Source organism: Malania oleifera, chromosome 7, assembly GCF_029873635.1.
Source record: "Malania oleifera isolate guangnan ecotype guangnan chromosome 7, ASM2987363v1, whole genome shotgun sequence".
Taxonomy (NCBI): domain Eukaryota; kingdom Viridiplantae; phylum Streptophyta; class Magnoliopsida; order Santalales; family Ximeniaceae; genus Malania; species Malania oleifera.
This window is the reverse complement of record NC_080423.1, coordinates 39,131,807-39,151,224: the sequence shown is the minus strand read 5'-3', so window position 1 is coordinate 39,151,224 and position 19,418 is coordinate 39,131,807. Positions and strand designations below refer to the sequence as shown.

General features: G+C 36.9%; 1 protein-coding gene across 3 annotated transcripts; it reads right to left on the bottom strand.

Annotated features, from left to right (window-relative positions):
- Positions 1 to 972: 972 nt before the first annotated feature.
- LOC131160335 (serine/threonine-protein phosphatase 7 long form homolog) lies at positions 973 to 18,232 on the bottom strand. 3 transcript variants are annotated; one of them, XM_058115924.1, is made up of 6 exons: positions 17,901 to 18,161; positions 3,552 to 4,902; positions 3,381 to 3,468; positions 2,839 to 3,261; positions 1,697 to 2,708; positions 973 to 1,276 (listed from the first exon to the last, which is right to left on the bottom strand). In XM_058115924.1, the coding sequence occupies exons 2-5, from the start codon at positions 4,889 to 4,891 to the stop codon at positions 1,779 to 1,781; spliced, it is 2,781 nt and encodes a 926-aa protein (XP_057971907.1). In that variant the 5' UTR covers positions 4,892 to 4,902; positions 17,901 to 18,161; the 3' UTR covers positions 973 to 1,276; positions 1,697 to 1,778. The 3 variants fall into 3 exon arrangements, with proteins under 3 accessions (XP_057971907.1, XP_057971910.1, XP_057971909.1); XM_058115927.1 differs by having other exon boundaries at positions 2,845 to 3,261; XM_058115926.1 differs by having other exon boundaries at positions 973 to 2,708; positions 17,901 to 18,232.
- Between the last annotated feature and the right edge of the window lie 1,186 nt (positions 18,233 to 19,418).

Below are 19,418 nucleotides of genomic sequence, written 5' to 3'. Positions count from 1 at the left end.
TCAACATATTTATCACTTGAAAGGCTAATAGTCAAAAGCCACCTAGTAATATAAGGCCAATGGTTTGGTGGAACCCATAGAATTATATATATGTATATATGTATTATATTTCAAATCTACAATGATAATCTTGATCAAAGATCATATTACAAAATTATTGTCATAATTACCAATTACCAACCTACAATTAAAAAAAAAAAAGTACTAGTAATAATTAAGATTAAATTTATGTTTTTTTTTTTTTAAAAATTTTCTAAAAGATTATTGAAATTTATTATTTTTTTTGTTGCAACTAGTGCTATTATTATCAGTCAAACAAAGATTAAAAGTCAAAAAGTATGACTCTTTAAAGAATGCTTTAAGATTCGGCTTAATCCAGTTACATTGCCTAGAATGAGTTAGTAGTAATAGTAGTAATAATAATAATAATAATTATTATTATTATTACTATTATTATTAGTTAAATCAAATATTATTGACGCCAAAAAAGTATAATTCTCCAATTTTAAACTTACCACATAGGTGCTTTAAATAATTTGGTCTGTATATATATTATTTGAAGAAGTGCTAGTTAGTTTAGTGGTGAGTGCGACCATAAAAGGTCCTAGGTTTGAGCTCCCTAGTCCCTACCCTGGGTTGACCCAATCTTATTGGGTCATAACTGATCAGTCTGATCCGAATAAAAAAGCAGATTTGATTTGGGAAACAGACCAGGCAAGTGTGTCTGTCATGATGCACCTGGAGTGATAAGGAGCATTAATTTCTAGAATGAAAATGAGAAGTCAGGCTTTCACTTTCTTTTTATAGCCAAAAGAATGATCAAGTTCTACTGAGGACACAGAAAAAACCATACTGAGTTTTTCTTCTCTATTGCACTGCCTTCGAATCTTGGATACTTCTTTCCCTAGGTGCAGTCATTTGTCTCCAGAAGGAAATCATAATGCTCACAATTTCACAAGCAAATTAACAAAATTTGATTAGAAAAATGCAGAAGACTCTCAATCAAAATTTTTTTGTCTCATTTGATAAAAAAACTGCTCATGATTCTCATGGACCAAATTTTACAACTGATACAGAACAAAGAAAAATTTGCCGGCATTGATTTCCTTCTAGCCTCTTGAGTCGTGTCCTGAAAAGGCTTCTCTGTACTCCGTTGTACATTGGCAAACTCATCAAAGCAGCCAAACCCTCTTCCAATTTCTCCACACCACGAGAACCTTCTGAACACATTCTCTGAGAAGTTCATTAACAACGACGAAGGCAACTCTTGCATGTCCTAGCAGGAGGCAGCAAACGGAGAGTAAGAAACAGAGAGGAGAAGTAATATGATATTAGGGGTGTGGTGCGGGAAAGGTAGGGAGAGTGGACTGACTCATCTGAACCGGTAAAATGGAAGGGGTTAAATGAACCCGAAACAATGTCATCGCATGAAAAAAATTGTGCAACACTGAGGCGCTTTTCTTATATATAGATAGCTGTTGATTAACTAAAAACTTATGGTTCAGGGAAACTATGACACTGATACAACCATAAAGAAAGAAAAATAAGTTGATCTTATGGTTTTTCTCCTTAAGGGCAGACCTAACAAGACAATAAGGTTTATTAGAACTGGTTAATGCAAAAACTCAATTTTTAATCTTGTCCATACCCTACAGTCAGCTCAGGTACAAAAAAAAAAGAAGAAAAGAATCCTCACACCGCATATGCTAACCACTGCTCATTTTCAACAGCTTGATGCCTTTCTCTTGCGTACAGGTAGTTGCTGGCCCTTGCATGGCCTACTTATCTGGTGGATAGATTGCGTTGACCTCATCAAATTGTGATGCCTCCTGCTCAAGGTGCATCCCAGCAGCTGTACCACCAACTGTAGACCGAGGGTCATAGGCATGTTGTAAGAAGAGGTCATTTTGTTTGACCTGAGATGCTCCAACGTCATGGCCCCTATTCAGACCTTTTCTACGCACCATGTCTCTCCCTCGACCAATCCGTCCCCGTCCCCGTCCCCGTCCCTGTCCTCGTCTTTGTCCAGGCACTGCAGCTTTGGCACTCAACTCAACTTGCTGGGATTGAGACAATGTGCCATCTGACACACACGGCACTAAGACAAGAGGGGATGGTGAACTAGTGGTTGTGGCAAACAAGGTAGAGGTCACAACAACACTGGGAGTAATAATTGAAGCAGTGGGAGTAGAGGTAACAGTGGGGATAAGTGTATCAATAGGGAAGGAAGATGGAGCAATGGAAGTACTAACCAGGGTAGATGGGGCAGTGGTAGTAGTGTTGACCGATTGGCTTAGAGTGGGGCTAGCAATGGCGGGCAAGCAGGAAGGTGAGGGGTCAGTAGTGACAACAAATGATGTAGAAGAGGGGGCAGTAGTGGGGTTGTAGGTGCTATCATGTATGGGCTGATGGTTAGATTCATCTACCAGCGGTGCATGAGTATGATGCTGCCCCTGAGTGCCACCTCGAGCTCGCCTTCGTCCTGGTGTTTGCTCTTGTATTCGCTCCATTCTAGCACCAGGTGACCTCCCATCCAGTGCTGATCGGTGGTGAGTAGGCTCTGGTGGCACACCCATATTAGCTACTACAAGTCGATCCTGCTCCTTTATCAAATGAAGAGCCTCCACGCACCTCTTCTGTATATCTGAAACAGCTCCTATTTCAGCATATGGTGCAGCTAGGTCATGTATGTGGACGAGTGCATCACTCTAGCAAAATTTTTTAAAAATAAAAAATAAATATCCATCAAAAGAAAACTACTGCTAATTACATATATCATATTCTCTATAACCTGAATTAACAAGATCGTAAAAAACATTAGGAAAGCACAGTCCCTACCAAGACCTCAAAAAATCCTCCAGCCTTGCTAATGAACCGACGAGTGATACTGCGATACCAAACCATGTACGGGTCATGGTAATCCATATGTCCTCCACCTACCTCACCAATGATTATATGCTCCCTTCGAGAATCCCACACTTGAAGAAATGAGGAGTGCTCAATTTGCCAGTTTCGATCTCCACGCCCTCGCAAATCTATGTCATGCAAATCACTAACCACCCCACGTGGATCTCGACGCGTGTCACACGGATCAGGGATGGGTTGATGAAGGCCAAACTGACGCATCACACGATCCGGCCTATGCCACTCCACAATATGGAAGCAGATGAGCGGCACCACGGCACGCCATACCTCCCTCCCGGCCAAACAAAATGGAGGAAGGGTCTGTAACATGTCATTTGTATAGGGTTCCCAAATCATCTGCAAATATTACAAGAATCACTGAAATAATCATTAGAATTTTAGTGACTAGAGGTAAAGTAGAAATGTGCTGTTGTTTTTTCCCTATTAATATCATGACAATGTCATGCATCTCACACCTGGTCAGCCCTTTGTCGGTCAAGCTGATACCTATACCAAGTCAAAACATGCTGACCTATCATGGTCGTGCGTAAGTCATCCTTCCACCTGACAAAATAATAAGAAAACCTTAACAATTGACTATAAAAGATGCAATAAAAACAAGTGAGCTATGGATGAAATGAACAAACCTCACGCCTAAAGCTCCAGCAGGTAATGGTTGACCATTCTCTCCTAACTCTGGTTGCCGTAAACCTCTGCGCTGTGGCGCAATGTGTGGACATCTGTCCCATGCCCATAACTGTAGTAGAATAAGGGGTCCAGCGATCTCACGCGTTGATGGTACAGTAGCACGACACAACTCTCGGTACAACCATGCAAGTGTCGCACTGCCCCAACTATAATTTCCAGCATCATCCAGGTCACTAAGTAATGGAAGGAACATCAAATGGACATTGTTTTGAGACTTGTCTGCAAATAAACATCCACCAATAAGTAGTAGAATATATGCTCGTGCATGTCGCTTAACCACTTCCTCATCCGCATCATCTACCAGGTGCTGAAATTGATTTGTCAGATATGATAGTTGTAGTCGAGAGCCATTAAATGCATCATCTGGTGGGCTTACCCCCAACAGCTGCTCACAAATCCCCCGCCAATCCGCCGTGGTAGGGCCTGTAATAGCTTTGCCATCAACAGGTAGTCCTAATTGCACTGAAACATCCTGTAGTGTGATGGTGGCCTCTCCATTAGAAAGGTGAAATGTGTGTGTCTCCGGTCTCCATCGCTCTACAAATGCAGTAATGAGATGCCAATCCAGCCTCATAAACCCTATTCTGGCCACTCCATAAAATCCGGCACGCTGTAAGTATGGAATAATACGTGGGTGAATTGTTAGTGTGCGTTGAAGAACTGCCATTCGCGTGCGACAGTGTAGCTCATCAGCTGTTTGCTCATCCCATACAAGTTGGGACCTGTGTCGCTCTTGACTAGTCAAAACAGATTTATCTGATGGTCCTGGATCCATAGGATAGATATATTGTTGGTTTGACCTAATACTAGAATCTGGTACCACATCCAAGTTTCCACCATACCCACCACATTGCTCTCTATAACAGTTCAAGTCCTCAGTTGAAGGCTCCCTTGTCTCAGCACATGCATCATTTTCATTGTCACACACGAGCTTACGAGTCAAGTAAAATTCAACAGCATAGATATTTTGGCATGCAGTTTGAGGGTCCAATACAATGCAAACATCTCCATCATCAAGAACAGGGAGTGATACAAAGCTGACTCGACCATTATTAGTCATGACAGGATATCTACAGGATACTTCAATCTTAAACATATTTGTATTTATGTTCAAACACTGGCATATTTTGTCGTGGAGTTGATTGAATTTTGATTTCTTGAGGACTCTAATTGCTTTTGCAGGACTTGTGCTATAATGAACCCCATTCTCGCCCTCCAATACTTCACCATCAATATATAATAGAACAGTTGCATACCCAGAGCCAGTATCCTCCGCCATAACTTGCTATTCTGAAACAGTAGAAATTTGATTGGTTGATTCATCAATGAATTATAAGAACAACCATAATTAAGGTTGCTAAAATTGGTATAGGATCATTGGAAGGGTTACTGAGCTATTGATGATTGTAAGACTCTTTAATGATTAAAGTCGACATAAAAATGCATTTATGTGTTATTTTTCACAAATTTAAATATTCTAAACCTAAACCAATGTTTAGTAAGGCCCCAATTGGAACTTGGAAAATATGAGGGAAAGGAAAGAAAAACATTAAGGAATCCAATTTCTCACTTTTAATTATCAAGGAAATTGAAAAAGAAAATAAAAATATTAAATCAATGAACAAAAATTTGGTTTTATACACTATTCACGTTTAATTTTCTTTAGTTTTTTTATCATATTAGAATAAATTTTTATTTTTAGTAGTATTTGATATAAAGAGAAAAATATAATGGATAACGAGTTTCCTTCTCATTTTCCTTTCCTTTTCTTTCCCCACCAAAATCCTTGATCCAAACAAACCCTAAGTGTTTTAAGACTAGGAAAATACCAAGTAGCTTATATGGTAGAGCCCTTCTGTAACAAAGAGATCAAGTGCTCAAACTTTTGCATTTCTAACTCAATATGACTAGCTTATAATGCAAAAGCAATAAAAATTTATAGATAAAAATTAAGGCAAGACCGCCCCAATAGGTGGGGTCGGCTACATGAATCCTTTTCCGCCAATTAACCCGAATCAGAGCATTTTCCTCTATTAGATTAAGGGCTATTAAATCTTTCCTCACTACCTCATTCCAAGTTATTTTAGGCCTACCCCTACCCCTTTTTATGCCAGAAACAATAATTAACTCACTCCTCTTCACAGGTGCTCTACTAAGTCTGCATTTCAAATGGCCAAACCATCTAAGTCGCCCCTCCCTTATCTTGTTTTCAACTGGCTCTAGAACTAAATTATTGTGTATATGTTCATTTCTTACTTTATCTTTTAATGTTTAAACCAATCATCCACTTTAACATACACATCTCACCAACTTTCATTTTTTTGTACATTTTGTTTCTTAGTTGCCCAACATTCTGAACCATAAAGCATAGCTAGCCTTATAATCGTCTTATAAAACTTTCCTTTTAATTTTAAAGGTATTCTAAGATCACATAGCACACTTGACACACTCCTCCAATTTACCCAACTTGTCTTAATTTTATGTACTACATCTTCATCAATTTACTCTTCACCTTGCATAATAGATCCAAGATATCTAAATCTATCAATGCTATTTATCTCTTGATTATCCAATTTAATCTTCTCTCTGTTGCTACTCACATTCCTGAAATTACATTTCATAAATTCTATCTTATTCGTACTTATCCTAAACCGTTTAGACTCTAATGTGGATCTCCAAAGTTCTAATTTAGACTCCACTCCGCTCCTACTATCATCAATCAACACAATATCATCTGCAAACAACATACACCAAGGGAGAGGTCCCCTGGTTCTAATGGCTATTCATCATGCTTCTTCAAAAAGGCATAAAGTATAGTTGGTGATGACTTTACCAAAGCTGTTAAAGAATTCTTCTCCAGAGGGAAACTGTTGAAGCAAATTAACCATACCACAATTGCCTATATTGCAAAATCTCAACATGCAAACTCTGTTCAGGATTTTCTTCCTTACAAGGTAATTGCCGAATTAATAGCTGACAGGATTAATCCAGCTCTTGAAGGGCTGGTGAACCCAGCTCAATCTGCTTTCGTGGGGCAAAGAAGCATGACTGAAAACATTTACGTGGTTCAAGAACTAGTCAGAAAGTATGCAAGAAAAAAAATGTCTCCAAGGTGTATGCTTAAGATTGATCTTAAAAAGGCTTATGACATACTGTCGTGGGCCTTCCTCAAAGACATGCTGGAACAGCTAAACTTTCCTAAAATCATGATTGATTGGATTATGAAGTGTGTCACTTCTACCTCCTTTTCTATATCCTTGAATGGTGGACTCTTTGGTTTTTTAAAAGGAAAAAAAGGTTTAAGGCAAGGAGACGCCCTTTCCCCTCTTTTGTTTGTGATTTGTCTTGAATATCTGTCAAGGCTATTGAAGTCGTTGGAAACTAACTCAAGGTTTAAATACCACCCAAGGTGTGGAGACCTAAAGATATCCCACCTTGCTTTTGCCGATGATTTGATAATGTTTGCAAGGGGAGATGTCTCATCCATTGAGCTGGTGATGGAATGTTTAAAGAAATTTTCAGATTGTTCAGGCTTAAAAGCAAATGGGCTAAAATTGAGTCTGTATACTGCAGGAGTTAAAAGTCCTGATCTAGAGATTAGTTAAAGTCTCGCAGGTTTCTCAAATGGGGAGTTTCCATTTAGGTACCTAGGGATACCCTTGGCTGCTTCTAGGCTAACTATCATGCAATATTCTCCCCTCATTGACAAGATTAGCAACCTAATTGGGTGGTGGCATGGTCAAAGCCTTTCATATGCTGGTAAACTAGAGCTTATCAACTCAGTTATTCAGGGGACTGAATTTTTTTTGCTTGCCATCTTTCCAATTCCAAAGGCTGTGCTAAAACACATTATTAAATTGTGTAGTGTTTTTCTGTGGGGAGGCAATAGAAAGCCACTTGTAGCCTGGAAAGACATCACATTACCTAAGGAGGAAGGGGGTCTAGGGGTGATGGACCTTAATAGCTGGAATAGGACCTTACTCACCAAATCGTTGTGGAATATCCACGCAAAAAAAGGACTCTTTGTGGTCCAAGTGGGTCGATCAGGTGTACCTAAGGGGTGGTAGCATACGGGACTCAGAAGCTAAGCATGAGGACTCTCCACTCTTAAGAAAATTTTTGAGATTAAAAATCTTATATTACAGACCTGCAGATCCAGTAGGGAAGCTGATGAGTTAGTCAGGAGTTGGCTGGTGGGTGACCAGGTGTGCTGTGCATTGGTTTATCAGTTTTGGAGGTTCAAAAACCATAAGGTGCCCTGGCACAAAGTGGTCTGGAAAAGTGGTAGTACACCCAAACATGCTTTTGTTCTGTGGTTATGTGCTAGGAGCAAATTACTCACTGTTGACAGCCTGAATATGGATGGAGTAGACAAAGTATGTGTTCTATGTAATTCAGAGTCTGAAACCCAGAGTCACCTGTTTTTCAACTGCTGTGTCTCAAGAGCAGTTTGGAATCATCTTAGGGACGGGTTGGGTTTGTCTAGAAGAATGTCAACGATCAAATCTTCCCTTAAATGGCTGCATAAGGAAGCCAGGGGTACTGGTATGCAAGCCATAGCCAAAAGAGTTTGTTTCACCTCCATGGTTTACTTCATTTGGCATTTTAGAAATAAAAGGAGATTTGAAGGAGGAGTTACATCGATAGCCTCAATGATTAGAGTCATTCAAAGTCATGCTTACAGGATTTTATATGAAAAATTCCCAACTTTCACAGGACCTTCGGTTCAGTCTACTCAAGGATAAAGAGATTAGCTTGAGTTGCAGTATGTCTTGGAATGCTGGTATGCAGGCCTTAATTTTAGGCAGGGCTGTGATCAGAACTCTGGTTGTTGGCTGTGGTTGATTAATTGTTGATGAAATCTCTGAATATACTGTTGCTGTATATTCATGATTCAGACACTGCAAGTGTGCAGTTCACAGTTTCTGAATTCATGATGTTGAAGTTGCTGAAAGGCCTGAAGTGGTGCTTGCAGTTGCTGGTGTTTTTGAATGAGCAGTAACTGTATTTTCAGAGTGTACAGATTATTAAAATTTTCTGCAGTATTTTAATTTGATCATTGATGATGCCATTCAGTTACAGAGTTAAGTTACTGAATTTGGGAAGTTGGGTCTAAGGTACACAATTACAAGTGTCCCAGTAATCTGATGGTCTCACACTGAAGAGGTGGAATTGTGGTTGTGATGTTGCTGCTTATACCAATTGTTGCATTTCAGTAATTGATCTGTTGTTTGATGCTTCTGTGAAGTTGGGATTGTGATACACATTGGGGATTTCCCAAGTAATAATAGATTTATGGTTACGGTTTCTGATTTCCGGTGATGGGTTCCTGTTTTCCGATGACGATTTTTGGTTCTCTGGTGATGTTTTCTGGTTTTCCGGCGACAAAGTATGGTTTTACTGGCGATGATTTAGAAGGTGTTAAATCTGATTTTGCATCGTGGTTTTCCATCGTTGACGCATTTTTATACCCGCGGCGGTTTTGGTCAACATGGTTTTCTTTCCGGCGATGGTTGAGTTGCTATAAAGGTACCTTTTAGTGCTTTTGTTGAGTTACTTTTTTATGTCGTTTGATTTTTGATTAGATTTGATGGCCTTTTGTGCCCCTGGGTATGACCAGGTTGTGTATTTGCATTGTTTTTGTTTGATGGGGAGCATTGGTCTTCCTTCTCTCGAGTATGCATAGAGTTTCTGTACATATCCATTTTTTATCAATATATTTTACATTTACCGATCAAAAAAAAAAAAAACAACAACAACATACACCAAGGGATCTCATTTTGAATATTTCTGGTAATTTCATCAATTACTGAAGTAAAAAGATAAATACTCAAAGTAGAACCTTGATGTACACCTATTGTAAACAACAACAACAATAAAACCAAACCTTAAATCCCACTAGGTGAGGTCGGGCATATGAATCCTTTTCCGCCAATTTATGTGATCATGAACCATTTCTTTTGACAGATTCATGACTATTAAATCCTTACTCACTATTTCCTTCCAAGTTATTTTAGGTCTACCCCTACCCCTTCTACTACCCCCCATAGTAACTAACCCGTTCTTCCTCACTGGTGCACTATGTGGCCTACGTTGCAAGTGTCCATACCATTTAAGTTGTCTCTCTCTTATCTTATCTTCTATAAGAGCTACACCTAACTTACCATGAATATGTTCATTCCTTAATTTATCTTTCAGTGTTATATCACTCATCCATCTAAGCATTCTCATCACGGCAACTTTTACTTTTTGGATATTCTGTTTCTTCGTCACCCAGCATTCTGATCCATATAGCATAGCTAGTCTTATAGTCGTCCTATAAAACTTCCCTTTTAATTTTAAGGGTATTCTATGATCACAAAACAAACTTGAAGCACTTCTCCATTTTACCCAACCTGCTTTAACTTTATGCATTACATCATCTTCAATTTCTCCTTCAGCTTGCATAATAGATCCAAGGTATCGAAATCTACAAATGCTATTTATTTCTTCATCATCAAGTTTAACTTTGTCTCCAATATTCCTCCTACCATTACTAATATTACATTTTATATATTCTGTCTTATTTCTATTAATCCTAAAGCCTCTAGATTCTAAAGATTTTCTCCATAATTCTAACTCAGCCTCTACTCCACCCCTAGTTTCATCAATTAATACAATATCATCTGCAAACAACATGCACCATAGAACCTCATTTTGAATACTCTTAGTCAGTTGGTCCATCACTAAAGAAAAAAGATAAGGGCTCAAAGCAGATCCTTGATGTACACCTATGGTGATTGGAAATTCTCTAGTTTCTCCATCTATAGTCCTTACACTAGTCATTACTCCATCATACATATCCTTAATGACAACAATATACCTACTACATACACCCTTTTTTTTAAAAAAAACCCACCATAGAACTTCCCTAGGTATCCTATTATATACTTTCACTAAGTCAATAAATATCATATGCAAGTCTCTCTTCTTTTCCCTAACTTTTCCATTAATCTTCTTAAAAGATATATAACTTCTGTGGTAGATCTCCTAGGCATAAAACCAAATTGATTTTCTGAGACCTTCGTTTCTAACCTTAATCTTTGTTCAACTACCCTTTCTCATAGTTTCATTGTATGACTCGATAAGTTTAATTCCACGATAGTTATTACAATTTTGAACAGCTCCTTTATTTTTGTATATAGGTATTAAAGTGTTTTTCCTCCATTCATTTGACATTTTCTTAATTTTTATAATTGTATTAAATAAATTAGTTAACCATATAATTTCGTTATTACCTAAGCATTTCCAAACTTTAATTGGGATATTATCTGGTCCTATAGTTTTCCCATTTTTCATCTTTTTTAGTGCAATTAACTTCATTAACTCTAATTTTGTGAATAAATCTCATATTTTTAGTTTTTTCCTCATTTTTCAAATCTAAGTTTAAACCTTCTATTTGGTTTTCATTAAACAACTTACTAAAGTAACTTCACCATCTTTCTTTAATGTCTTCGTCCTTAACCAAGAAAATATCATCCTTACTTTTTATACATTTTACATTTCCAAAGTCCTTAGTCTTCCTTTCTCTAGTTTTAGCAAGTTTAAATATATCTCTTTCCCCTTCTTTTATATCTAATCTATCATACAAACTATTAAATGATCTGTATTTAGCTTCACTAACAGCCTTTTTTGCATCTTTTCTCGCCTCCTGATACTTTTCAAAGTTATCCATATTTCTACATTTTTGCCACGTTTTATACCAAATTATTTTTGTCTTTATGGCGTTTTGGACATCTTTATCCCACCACCAAACTCTTTTTGCTATTCGAGAATCTTCCCCTTGATTCACCTAAAATCTCTTTTGCTATCTTTTTAACAAAGCTAATCTACCTACAATAATTCCCACCTTGTTTTTATGTTTCTCTTTACCAGTAGACCAAAGTTTAAATCCTGATTTTTCAATTTCTCTAGCTTTCTCTCCTGCCCATTTCGTCTCTTGAAGGCAAACGAAGTTAATTTTCCTTCTAAATATTATTTCCACTATTTTCATACCTTTTCCCATAAGAGCCTATATTCCAAGTCACTAATCTTATCTTAGTTTCTTGTGCTAACTTATTAACCCTCTCCCTTTTATATTGACCCGGTCCTTGATCTAGGTGAATTTGGAAAGAATTCATGATAATAAGATCAGACAAAGTTTTATGTTGGCTGTTAGTTACCTAACACAACCCTGCTCCTTTATCCGAGATTGGGACCAACCATGTGTACAAAGAATTTGTGTTACACAAGCGAAGTACACGTTTGTGTGTGTGAGTGTTTTTTTTTTTTTTTTAAGCAAACTTATTTCACGTAGACAATTTTCTAAGTCACACCCTATTACTAGTAGAAATCATACACACAATACGCTGCATTAAAAAAATTTAAAGCATACAATTTTGGGTTTGAATCCAAGCTAGACTAAAAATCCATTCAATTGTACTTAAAAAAAAAAATTGTCATATTCCAAGACTTGCAAATGAAAACACATAACACAAAAGTGCATATATTAAGCCTACAAATCCTAAACACAAAATCACCATAGCTAACCAACTATTTTAAAAAATTATTAATAATAGTAATTAAAAAAAAAAGTAACAAGAGAGGAGAAGATATCACCGGTGGCTGAAACTAAAAAGGTAAAGACAACTGCCTGAAAAATAACCTTTGACGCAGGAAAATTGATGCAGTGGCTGAAATTAAAAAGCAATGACAACTAACTGAAAATACTACAGTGAATACGCCTTGGTGCTGAAAATTTGATGTGATGGCTAAAACAGCAAGGCTGTATTCTAGGCAAAGTTGGGTGCCCCAATAGAAGGGCAATAACAATTGACTGAAAATACCGTAGTAAGTATCCTTTGATGTTGAAAATTTATCGTCAAATAACGAAAATCAATTGAAGAATATGGAATGCAACAGGGATTGCAGGAATTCTTCAATTCAAATTCAAGATTTGTGATGGAGTTGATTAGTTAACAATGTCGACGTAGCCTCTCATGCAACTGACGCCACCTCACATTGTCATGGTCAGAGCTTCCATAAACGAAAGATTAGTGGACAGCTTAATTGATGATTGACTTGGGAATTCTTGATGTTTATTTTATCCCAAATCTCACTGAAAAAGAGGTCTGCAAAGAGCATGATCTACAATGATGAACCTGCTGGTACCTCGAGGTTCTTTTTCCAGCACGATCTTGAGCAAAAAATACACAATCTTGCGGATCTTCAGAAGCTTAAGATCAATTTTGCAAAGAAGATGAACAGGGGAAATGGCTACATTCAGATGATATTGAGACGTGGGCTCAAAACGATTAAGTAATTGTAATTATAGACAATGCCTAAGCAATTTTAGGAGGATTTGATTGAAAAAATATAGAGACCCTTGGCCAGCAATCTCTGCAACTAAAAACCAAAGAAAGCACTCAAGCTCCAAGAATGCAACTGGATCCTGACACGGACGCGGCGATATGGACATCGGGGCCAGAGAAATGTCCGGAGAGAGTGAAGTCTTCAAAAGACCTAGAGAGGTGGAACGAGACTCCAAAGATTTAGTTTCTTGGCTAGGAACGATCCCTGTAATTTTCTTGTCTTTTATCTGTATCTGAAGGTAGAGGAAAGAAGACTCCAAAGATTCAATTTCCTGGCTAAGAACAATCCCTTCAAGAATCAAGTCTGGCTCAAAATTCTGTTTGATTTGCCACTATCATCTACTGTGCATCTTTCATCATCTGTGATTTGCCTCTGTCATCATTACAAGGCTTGCTGGATTGAAGGTCCTTGCATTTTTCTGGCAATTTCTCTTCTATCTCCATCATTTGTGATATAGGACAATAACTGAAACCAGAAACAGAGAGAGAATTGATAGAATTATGGGGAGAGAATAAGAAAAGAGAAGAAGAAAGAAGGAAGGAAGGTGCTGCAGGACAGCACTGAGAACAGAAAAAGTTAAGAGGCAGAATAGAGACTTAAGGAAGACAGGCGGAGAAAGACAGACCAGAGAATGGCAGAACAGAACAGAGATGAGGAGGAGGAAAGGAGCTAGCCAATTGCTTATATGAATCTAAAACCAAAGTAGTAGCAAAACAATAATAAAAGCTAAATTATCAAAAGTGTCAAACAATGATAGAGTGAATATTCAAACCACTATTGGGTTTAGAAGTATCAATGAGATCATCAATGGTTACCTCATCAAGCCCATCATCAAAATCATAGTCACCGTCAATGTTATTATCATCAAACGCATTAGTGTATTAAATATATGTAAATATCTACTTATATTGCCAACCTAAATATTGATGTTTGAAGTTTGTACCACTTAATGAACATCAATCTCAGTTGAGTCCATCAATTTGTTACTATTTGATAAACGAAATCATTTCTTGAATTGACCATTCCACAAACAAGTGTATACAGGGCAGTTACAAGTTATAGTAGCTTGTTACCATTTGATAAAAGCGAAGTCAGTTCCTGAGTTGACCATTCCACTTACAAGTTATACGGGACAAATATAAGTTACAACAACAATAACAACAACAACATCAAGCCTTAAGTCCCATTAGGTGGGGTTGGTTACACAAATCCTTTTCCGCTCCGATCCAGAGCATTTTCTTCTATTAGATTAAGGTCTATTAAATCCTTCCTCACTACCTCATTCCAAGTAATTTTAAACCTACCCCTACCCCTTTTCATGCCAAAAACCATATCTAACTCACTCCTCCTCACAAGTGCTCTGCTAGGCTTGCGTTTTAAATGTTCAAAGCATCTAAGTCCCCTTATCTTGTTTTCAGCTGGTTCTATGCCTAAATATTTGCATATATGTTTATTTCTTACTTTATCTTTTAACGTTAAACTACTCATACACCTTAGCATATGCATCTCAGCAACTTACATTCTTTGTACATGTTGTTTCTTAGTTTCTCAACATTCTAACCATAAGCATAGCTGGCCTTATAGTCGTCTTATAAAACTTTCCTTTTAATTTTGAGGGTATTCGACGATCACACGATGCACCTGACGCACTTCTCTATTTTACCCAACCTGTCTTAATTCTATGTATTACATCTTCGATTTCCCCTTCACCTTGCATAATAGATCCAAGATATCTAAGTCTATCAGTGCTATTAATCTCTTGATTATCCAATTTAATCTTCTCTCTGTTGCAACCCCTTACATTACTAAAATAAAATTTCATATATTCAATCTTATTCCTAGTTATCCTAAATCTTTTAGACTCAAATATGACTCTCCAAAGTTCTAGCTTAGATTCTAATCCACTTCTACTATCATCAATCAACGCGATATCATTTGCAAACAACATACACCAAGGGATCTCATCATGGATATTCCTAATGATTTCATCATTTACTAAAGTAAAAAGATAAGAACTCAAAGTAGAACCTTGATGAATACCTATTGAGATTGGGAACTCTTTAGACTCTCCTCCTATGATCCTAACGCTAGTCACTACTCTACCATACATACCCTTAATGACCTCCATATATCTATTGGAAAAAAATACTAGAAACTCCATTTTTTTTTCTAATATCCACCAAAGCACTTCCCTAGGTACTCTATCATAGGCTTTCTCTAGATCAATAAAAACTATGCAAGTCATTCTTTTCCCTAAAATTTTCCATTAAACTTCTTAAAAAATAAATAGCTTCTATTGTTGATCTCCCAGGCATAAAACCAAATTGATTTTCTCAAATCTTCGTTTCTAATCTTATTCTATGTTCAATTACCCTTTTCCCATGATTTCATCATATGGTTCATAATCTTAATTCCACGATAGTTATTACAGTTTTGAATGTCGCCTTTGTTTTTATACAAAGGTACTAACATACTTTTCCTCCATTCTTCTAGTAGATACAAGTTACAGGTAATTTACTAAAAATTTAAAATTATAATGCATTGTAGGATCTTACAACTTTACCACAATCCTATAGCAATCCCTCAACCCACCAATCCTACTCCAACCTTACCAATTTGTGTTTTTTTATATGATCAAGTTTGCTTTGGTAAAGTAGGATCATGGTATCATATGGTCCCTAAGAACCTAATGACGATGATGATGATGATGATGATGATGCGCAAAAGGAGCAAATACCATGATCCAAAATCCAAAGTTACGGACCAAGTTGGATATTCTTTAGTACATGTTGTACTAATGAATATTTTCTTATGTCTTAGTTTGTTATCCATGATATTATTGTTATTTTTTTTTTTTATTATAAGGCATTTGGGAGAATATGCCCTTTTTGCTGCAGCAATGGAAACTTGATCTGGCTTTTAATTTTGGGCTTATTTTTGTACGGGACAATCACGATAAGTTTAATATGTTTAAAACAAAGTCTAAGTCCTGCAAGATTAACTTATTCTTAAAGTCATCCTATATAATTTTCTGGCATGTCGTGCCTAAAATCCGAGGTGTGATTGCTTAATGTATCCTTCATCATTGTCATAAGCCACTAGGGCATCGAGACAACTAAGTCTCAAAGTCTTATCCCATATAAATATCACTGTAGTTGCTAATTCTAGACATGCAATTAACGAAATTAGCCCCCTGATGCATTATTATTTCAGTTGTCTCTACAATTATGGTGCTACTATTTGCTGCATTGTACCCTAACCAATATACAAGTACACAACAATTGAACTTCTTTTCTAAGTCCAGACCTTGACTGTTCCTATTTCCAGTACCTTCATCAACTATCTCAAAAAGAAAAGGTCTTATGAACAGTTATAGATTGTAATTCACAAAAACAAAGGATCAGAGAAAATACTATTTTTATTATGATGGAATTAAAATATTATCCTTTACTTCAACAATTACATATAGAAATTTAAAAATACTACTTTACGTTGTCATATGCAAGTTTACAAAAATAATATTTTTAACTAATCCAATTCTAAAATAAAATTTACAGAGCAATAAATTATCAAATTATTCACGCATGATGAACCAAACTTATAACCAGAAAATTTTCTTGGGTAAAACAAATTGCAAAACAAAAATAGTTCAAATACATAAATATGGATATACTCTGTCTGTGTCAAATCAATTATGAACTATGAAAAAACAATAATAATCACAAGAAAAAAATGTAGTTTGATCAACCACAGACCCATTACCAACAATCAAATCAACCATTAAATAATCATTAAAAAACTAAACTTTAACATTAAATATACAAACCTGATCACCAACAAAATTGCCTTGGATGAAATGAAAACCACAATTTAAAAAAAAAAAAAAAACTTACTTCTGACTGAAAAAATTCCATCTTGAGTCAACTATAAAAACTTCAACAATAATGAAGACAATGACAACCACCACCAAACATTCAATGCTCTTTCATCATTCTGCCAGCAACATCCTTAATCACATCTCCTCACTCAAGCATTATTTGGTTTACATAGCAAGTGGCCAAACCATATTATATTAGCATTCTCGTTTTTAAAACTTTTACCTTTTCGGATTTGTTGTTTCTTAGCCACCCAACATTTTGAATAATAATAGCATACTTCGTTTCAGAGAAGTCTCATGAAAATTTCCTACTAATTTTAAAAGTACTCTACAATAAACCAACCAATGCAACCAAATCGCTTCTCCATGTTATCCAACCTACTTTAATTCTATGTCTAACATCTTCTTCAATTTCTCCTTCAACTGGCATGGTAGATCCAAGGTACCAAGAATTTCCTCACCATCAAGCTCAATATACTCTCCATTATTCCTCTCATAGTGACTAAAAATTGCATGTTAGATATTATGACTTGCTTATACCTCTATATTCAAAATCTCTTCTAAATTTCCAATTTAGCTCCTATGCCACCTCTAATTTCATCAACGTACAAACAACATATTCAAAAATGACCTCATTTTGCAGAATTTGGAACACAGCTGCAATTGTGAACGATGAAGGGAGTTTGAAAGAGAACAGAAAGCAGAGTTGGACAATGGAACAATAGGGCAAGAAAAAAAGCAAAGAAATGATAAAACCATTTATTAAATTGATTAGAACTGTTTATGTCCTCCCATGCTCCCTGGCTATGCGTTTAGAGAACACATATTTGGGATACCACAAGGATATCCAGAATGAATTACATCTTAACAGCATTTAACTAATGAACAAACTGTTGACATTAATGCTAATTACAACGCAGTCGAGTTTCATACGTTTCCACCAGGAGCACAAGAATTTGAGATTTCGAACTGATAAATCAAGCAAGTCAAAGCAAATAAATGGGATTCAAAGGGAGAATACCACAACTTCGTGACTCCTGGTTAATCCCGAGGGTCGTCTGCACCAGCGACGGCCGCCGTACAAGCGACAGCCACCGTGCTGGGAGTCGCCTGAACCCTAGCGGCACCTAACTCAGTGCAGCCGCAGCAAAGAAGGGTAAAATCGTCTTGCAACTCCGGCTGGAAATCGTTTTTGAAAAAGACTATATTGTCTCAATTTAGGCTGTCCACAGGAATCGTGCTTGATAATCACGGTGTTGAATTTAAGGATGACGATTTCCTTTTAAATGCGCGAGCCAAAATGAAATTCCACGCCGTAGCTTCGTCCTGCACTCCTAGAGTCCAAGCGAAGGCAAAGGTTGACGGGTCGGGTTACGGGTATGGTTCAGGTTGTATGTGGATGCGGTTGGATTCGTGCTAAAAAAGAACAAGCGGGGGGGACAAATCATAAATCCAAATTCGCTTAAGGAAGAAAGGATTGAAAAATATTGCTATTTTTCTTTTGTTCTAATGTACAATCCAATATATAATATGAATACCTATTCTAAACAAGGAAACAATTTCCTATTGAATAAAATCAAATCCCCCATAATTACCTACTTTCCTAATTTGTATTTTATTTACAAAGATATTCAGGATTGATATTTTAACACTCCCCCTCAAGTTGGATCATAAATATTAATCATCTCCAACTTGCTAATAAGATCATCAAAGTTCTGTCGTCCCAACTCTTTAGTGAGGATATCTGCAGCTTTGTTCCTTAGTTGGCATATAAGTCATGCATATAATTCATTCTTCAATTTTTTCTTTGATGAAGTGTCTGTTTACCTCCACATGTTTAGTTCTGTCATGTTGGTCTGAATTAAGAGAGATGCTAATAGCTGCCTTATTGTCACTGTAGAGTTTGATAGGAAGGTTCACCGGTACCCGTAATTCCTCCAATAGTTTTCGTAGCCACAATCCTTCACAAATCCCTTGAGCGATTGCCCTGAATTCAGCTTCAGCACTACTACGAGTCACTACATTCCATTTTTTGCTTCTCTAAGTTACGAGATTTCCCCAGACGAATGTACAGTATCCTATGGTGGTCCTTCTATCTTCCACTGATCCTGCCTAATATGCATCTGTAAAGATCTCTATTTCCTTGCTTTCACATTTCTTAAAGAAGAGTCCTCTTCCCGAGGATCCCTTGAGATATCGAAGGATCTTGTATATAGTATCTAAGTGAACTTCCTTTGGTGAATGCATGTGTTGACTTACTATACTGACTGCAAATGCAATGTTTGTTCTAGTATGTGATAGGTAGATCAGCTTGCCAACCAATCTCTGATACCTCTCCTTTTCTACTGGTTTTCCACAATCTTCAACCCTCTTTACTATTTCTATCGGGGTTTCGCTGGGTTTGCACCCTAGCATGCTAGTTTCAACTAGGAGGTCGGTAACATACTTTCGCTGAGAAACACTAATTCCTTTTTTTGTTCTTGCCACTTCCATGCCCAAAAAAATACCGCATCTGTCCCAAGTCTTTAACTTCAAATTC

Coding starts and splice junctions, on each gene's coding strand:
- LOC131160335 (XM_058115926.1), bottom strand. CDS start 4,891: ATGGCGGAGGATACTGGCTCTGGGTATGCAACTGTTCTATTATATATT. Junction 3,262..3,380: donor ACCGACAAAGGGCTGACCAG/GTGTGAGATGCA, acceptor TAATATTTGCAG/ATGATTTGGGAACCCTATAC. Junction 2,709..2,838: donor GAGGATTTTTTGAGGTCTTG/GTAGGGACTGTG, acceptor AAATTTTGCTAG/AGTGATGCACTCGTCCACAT.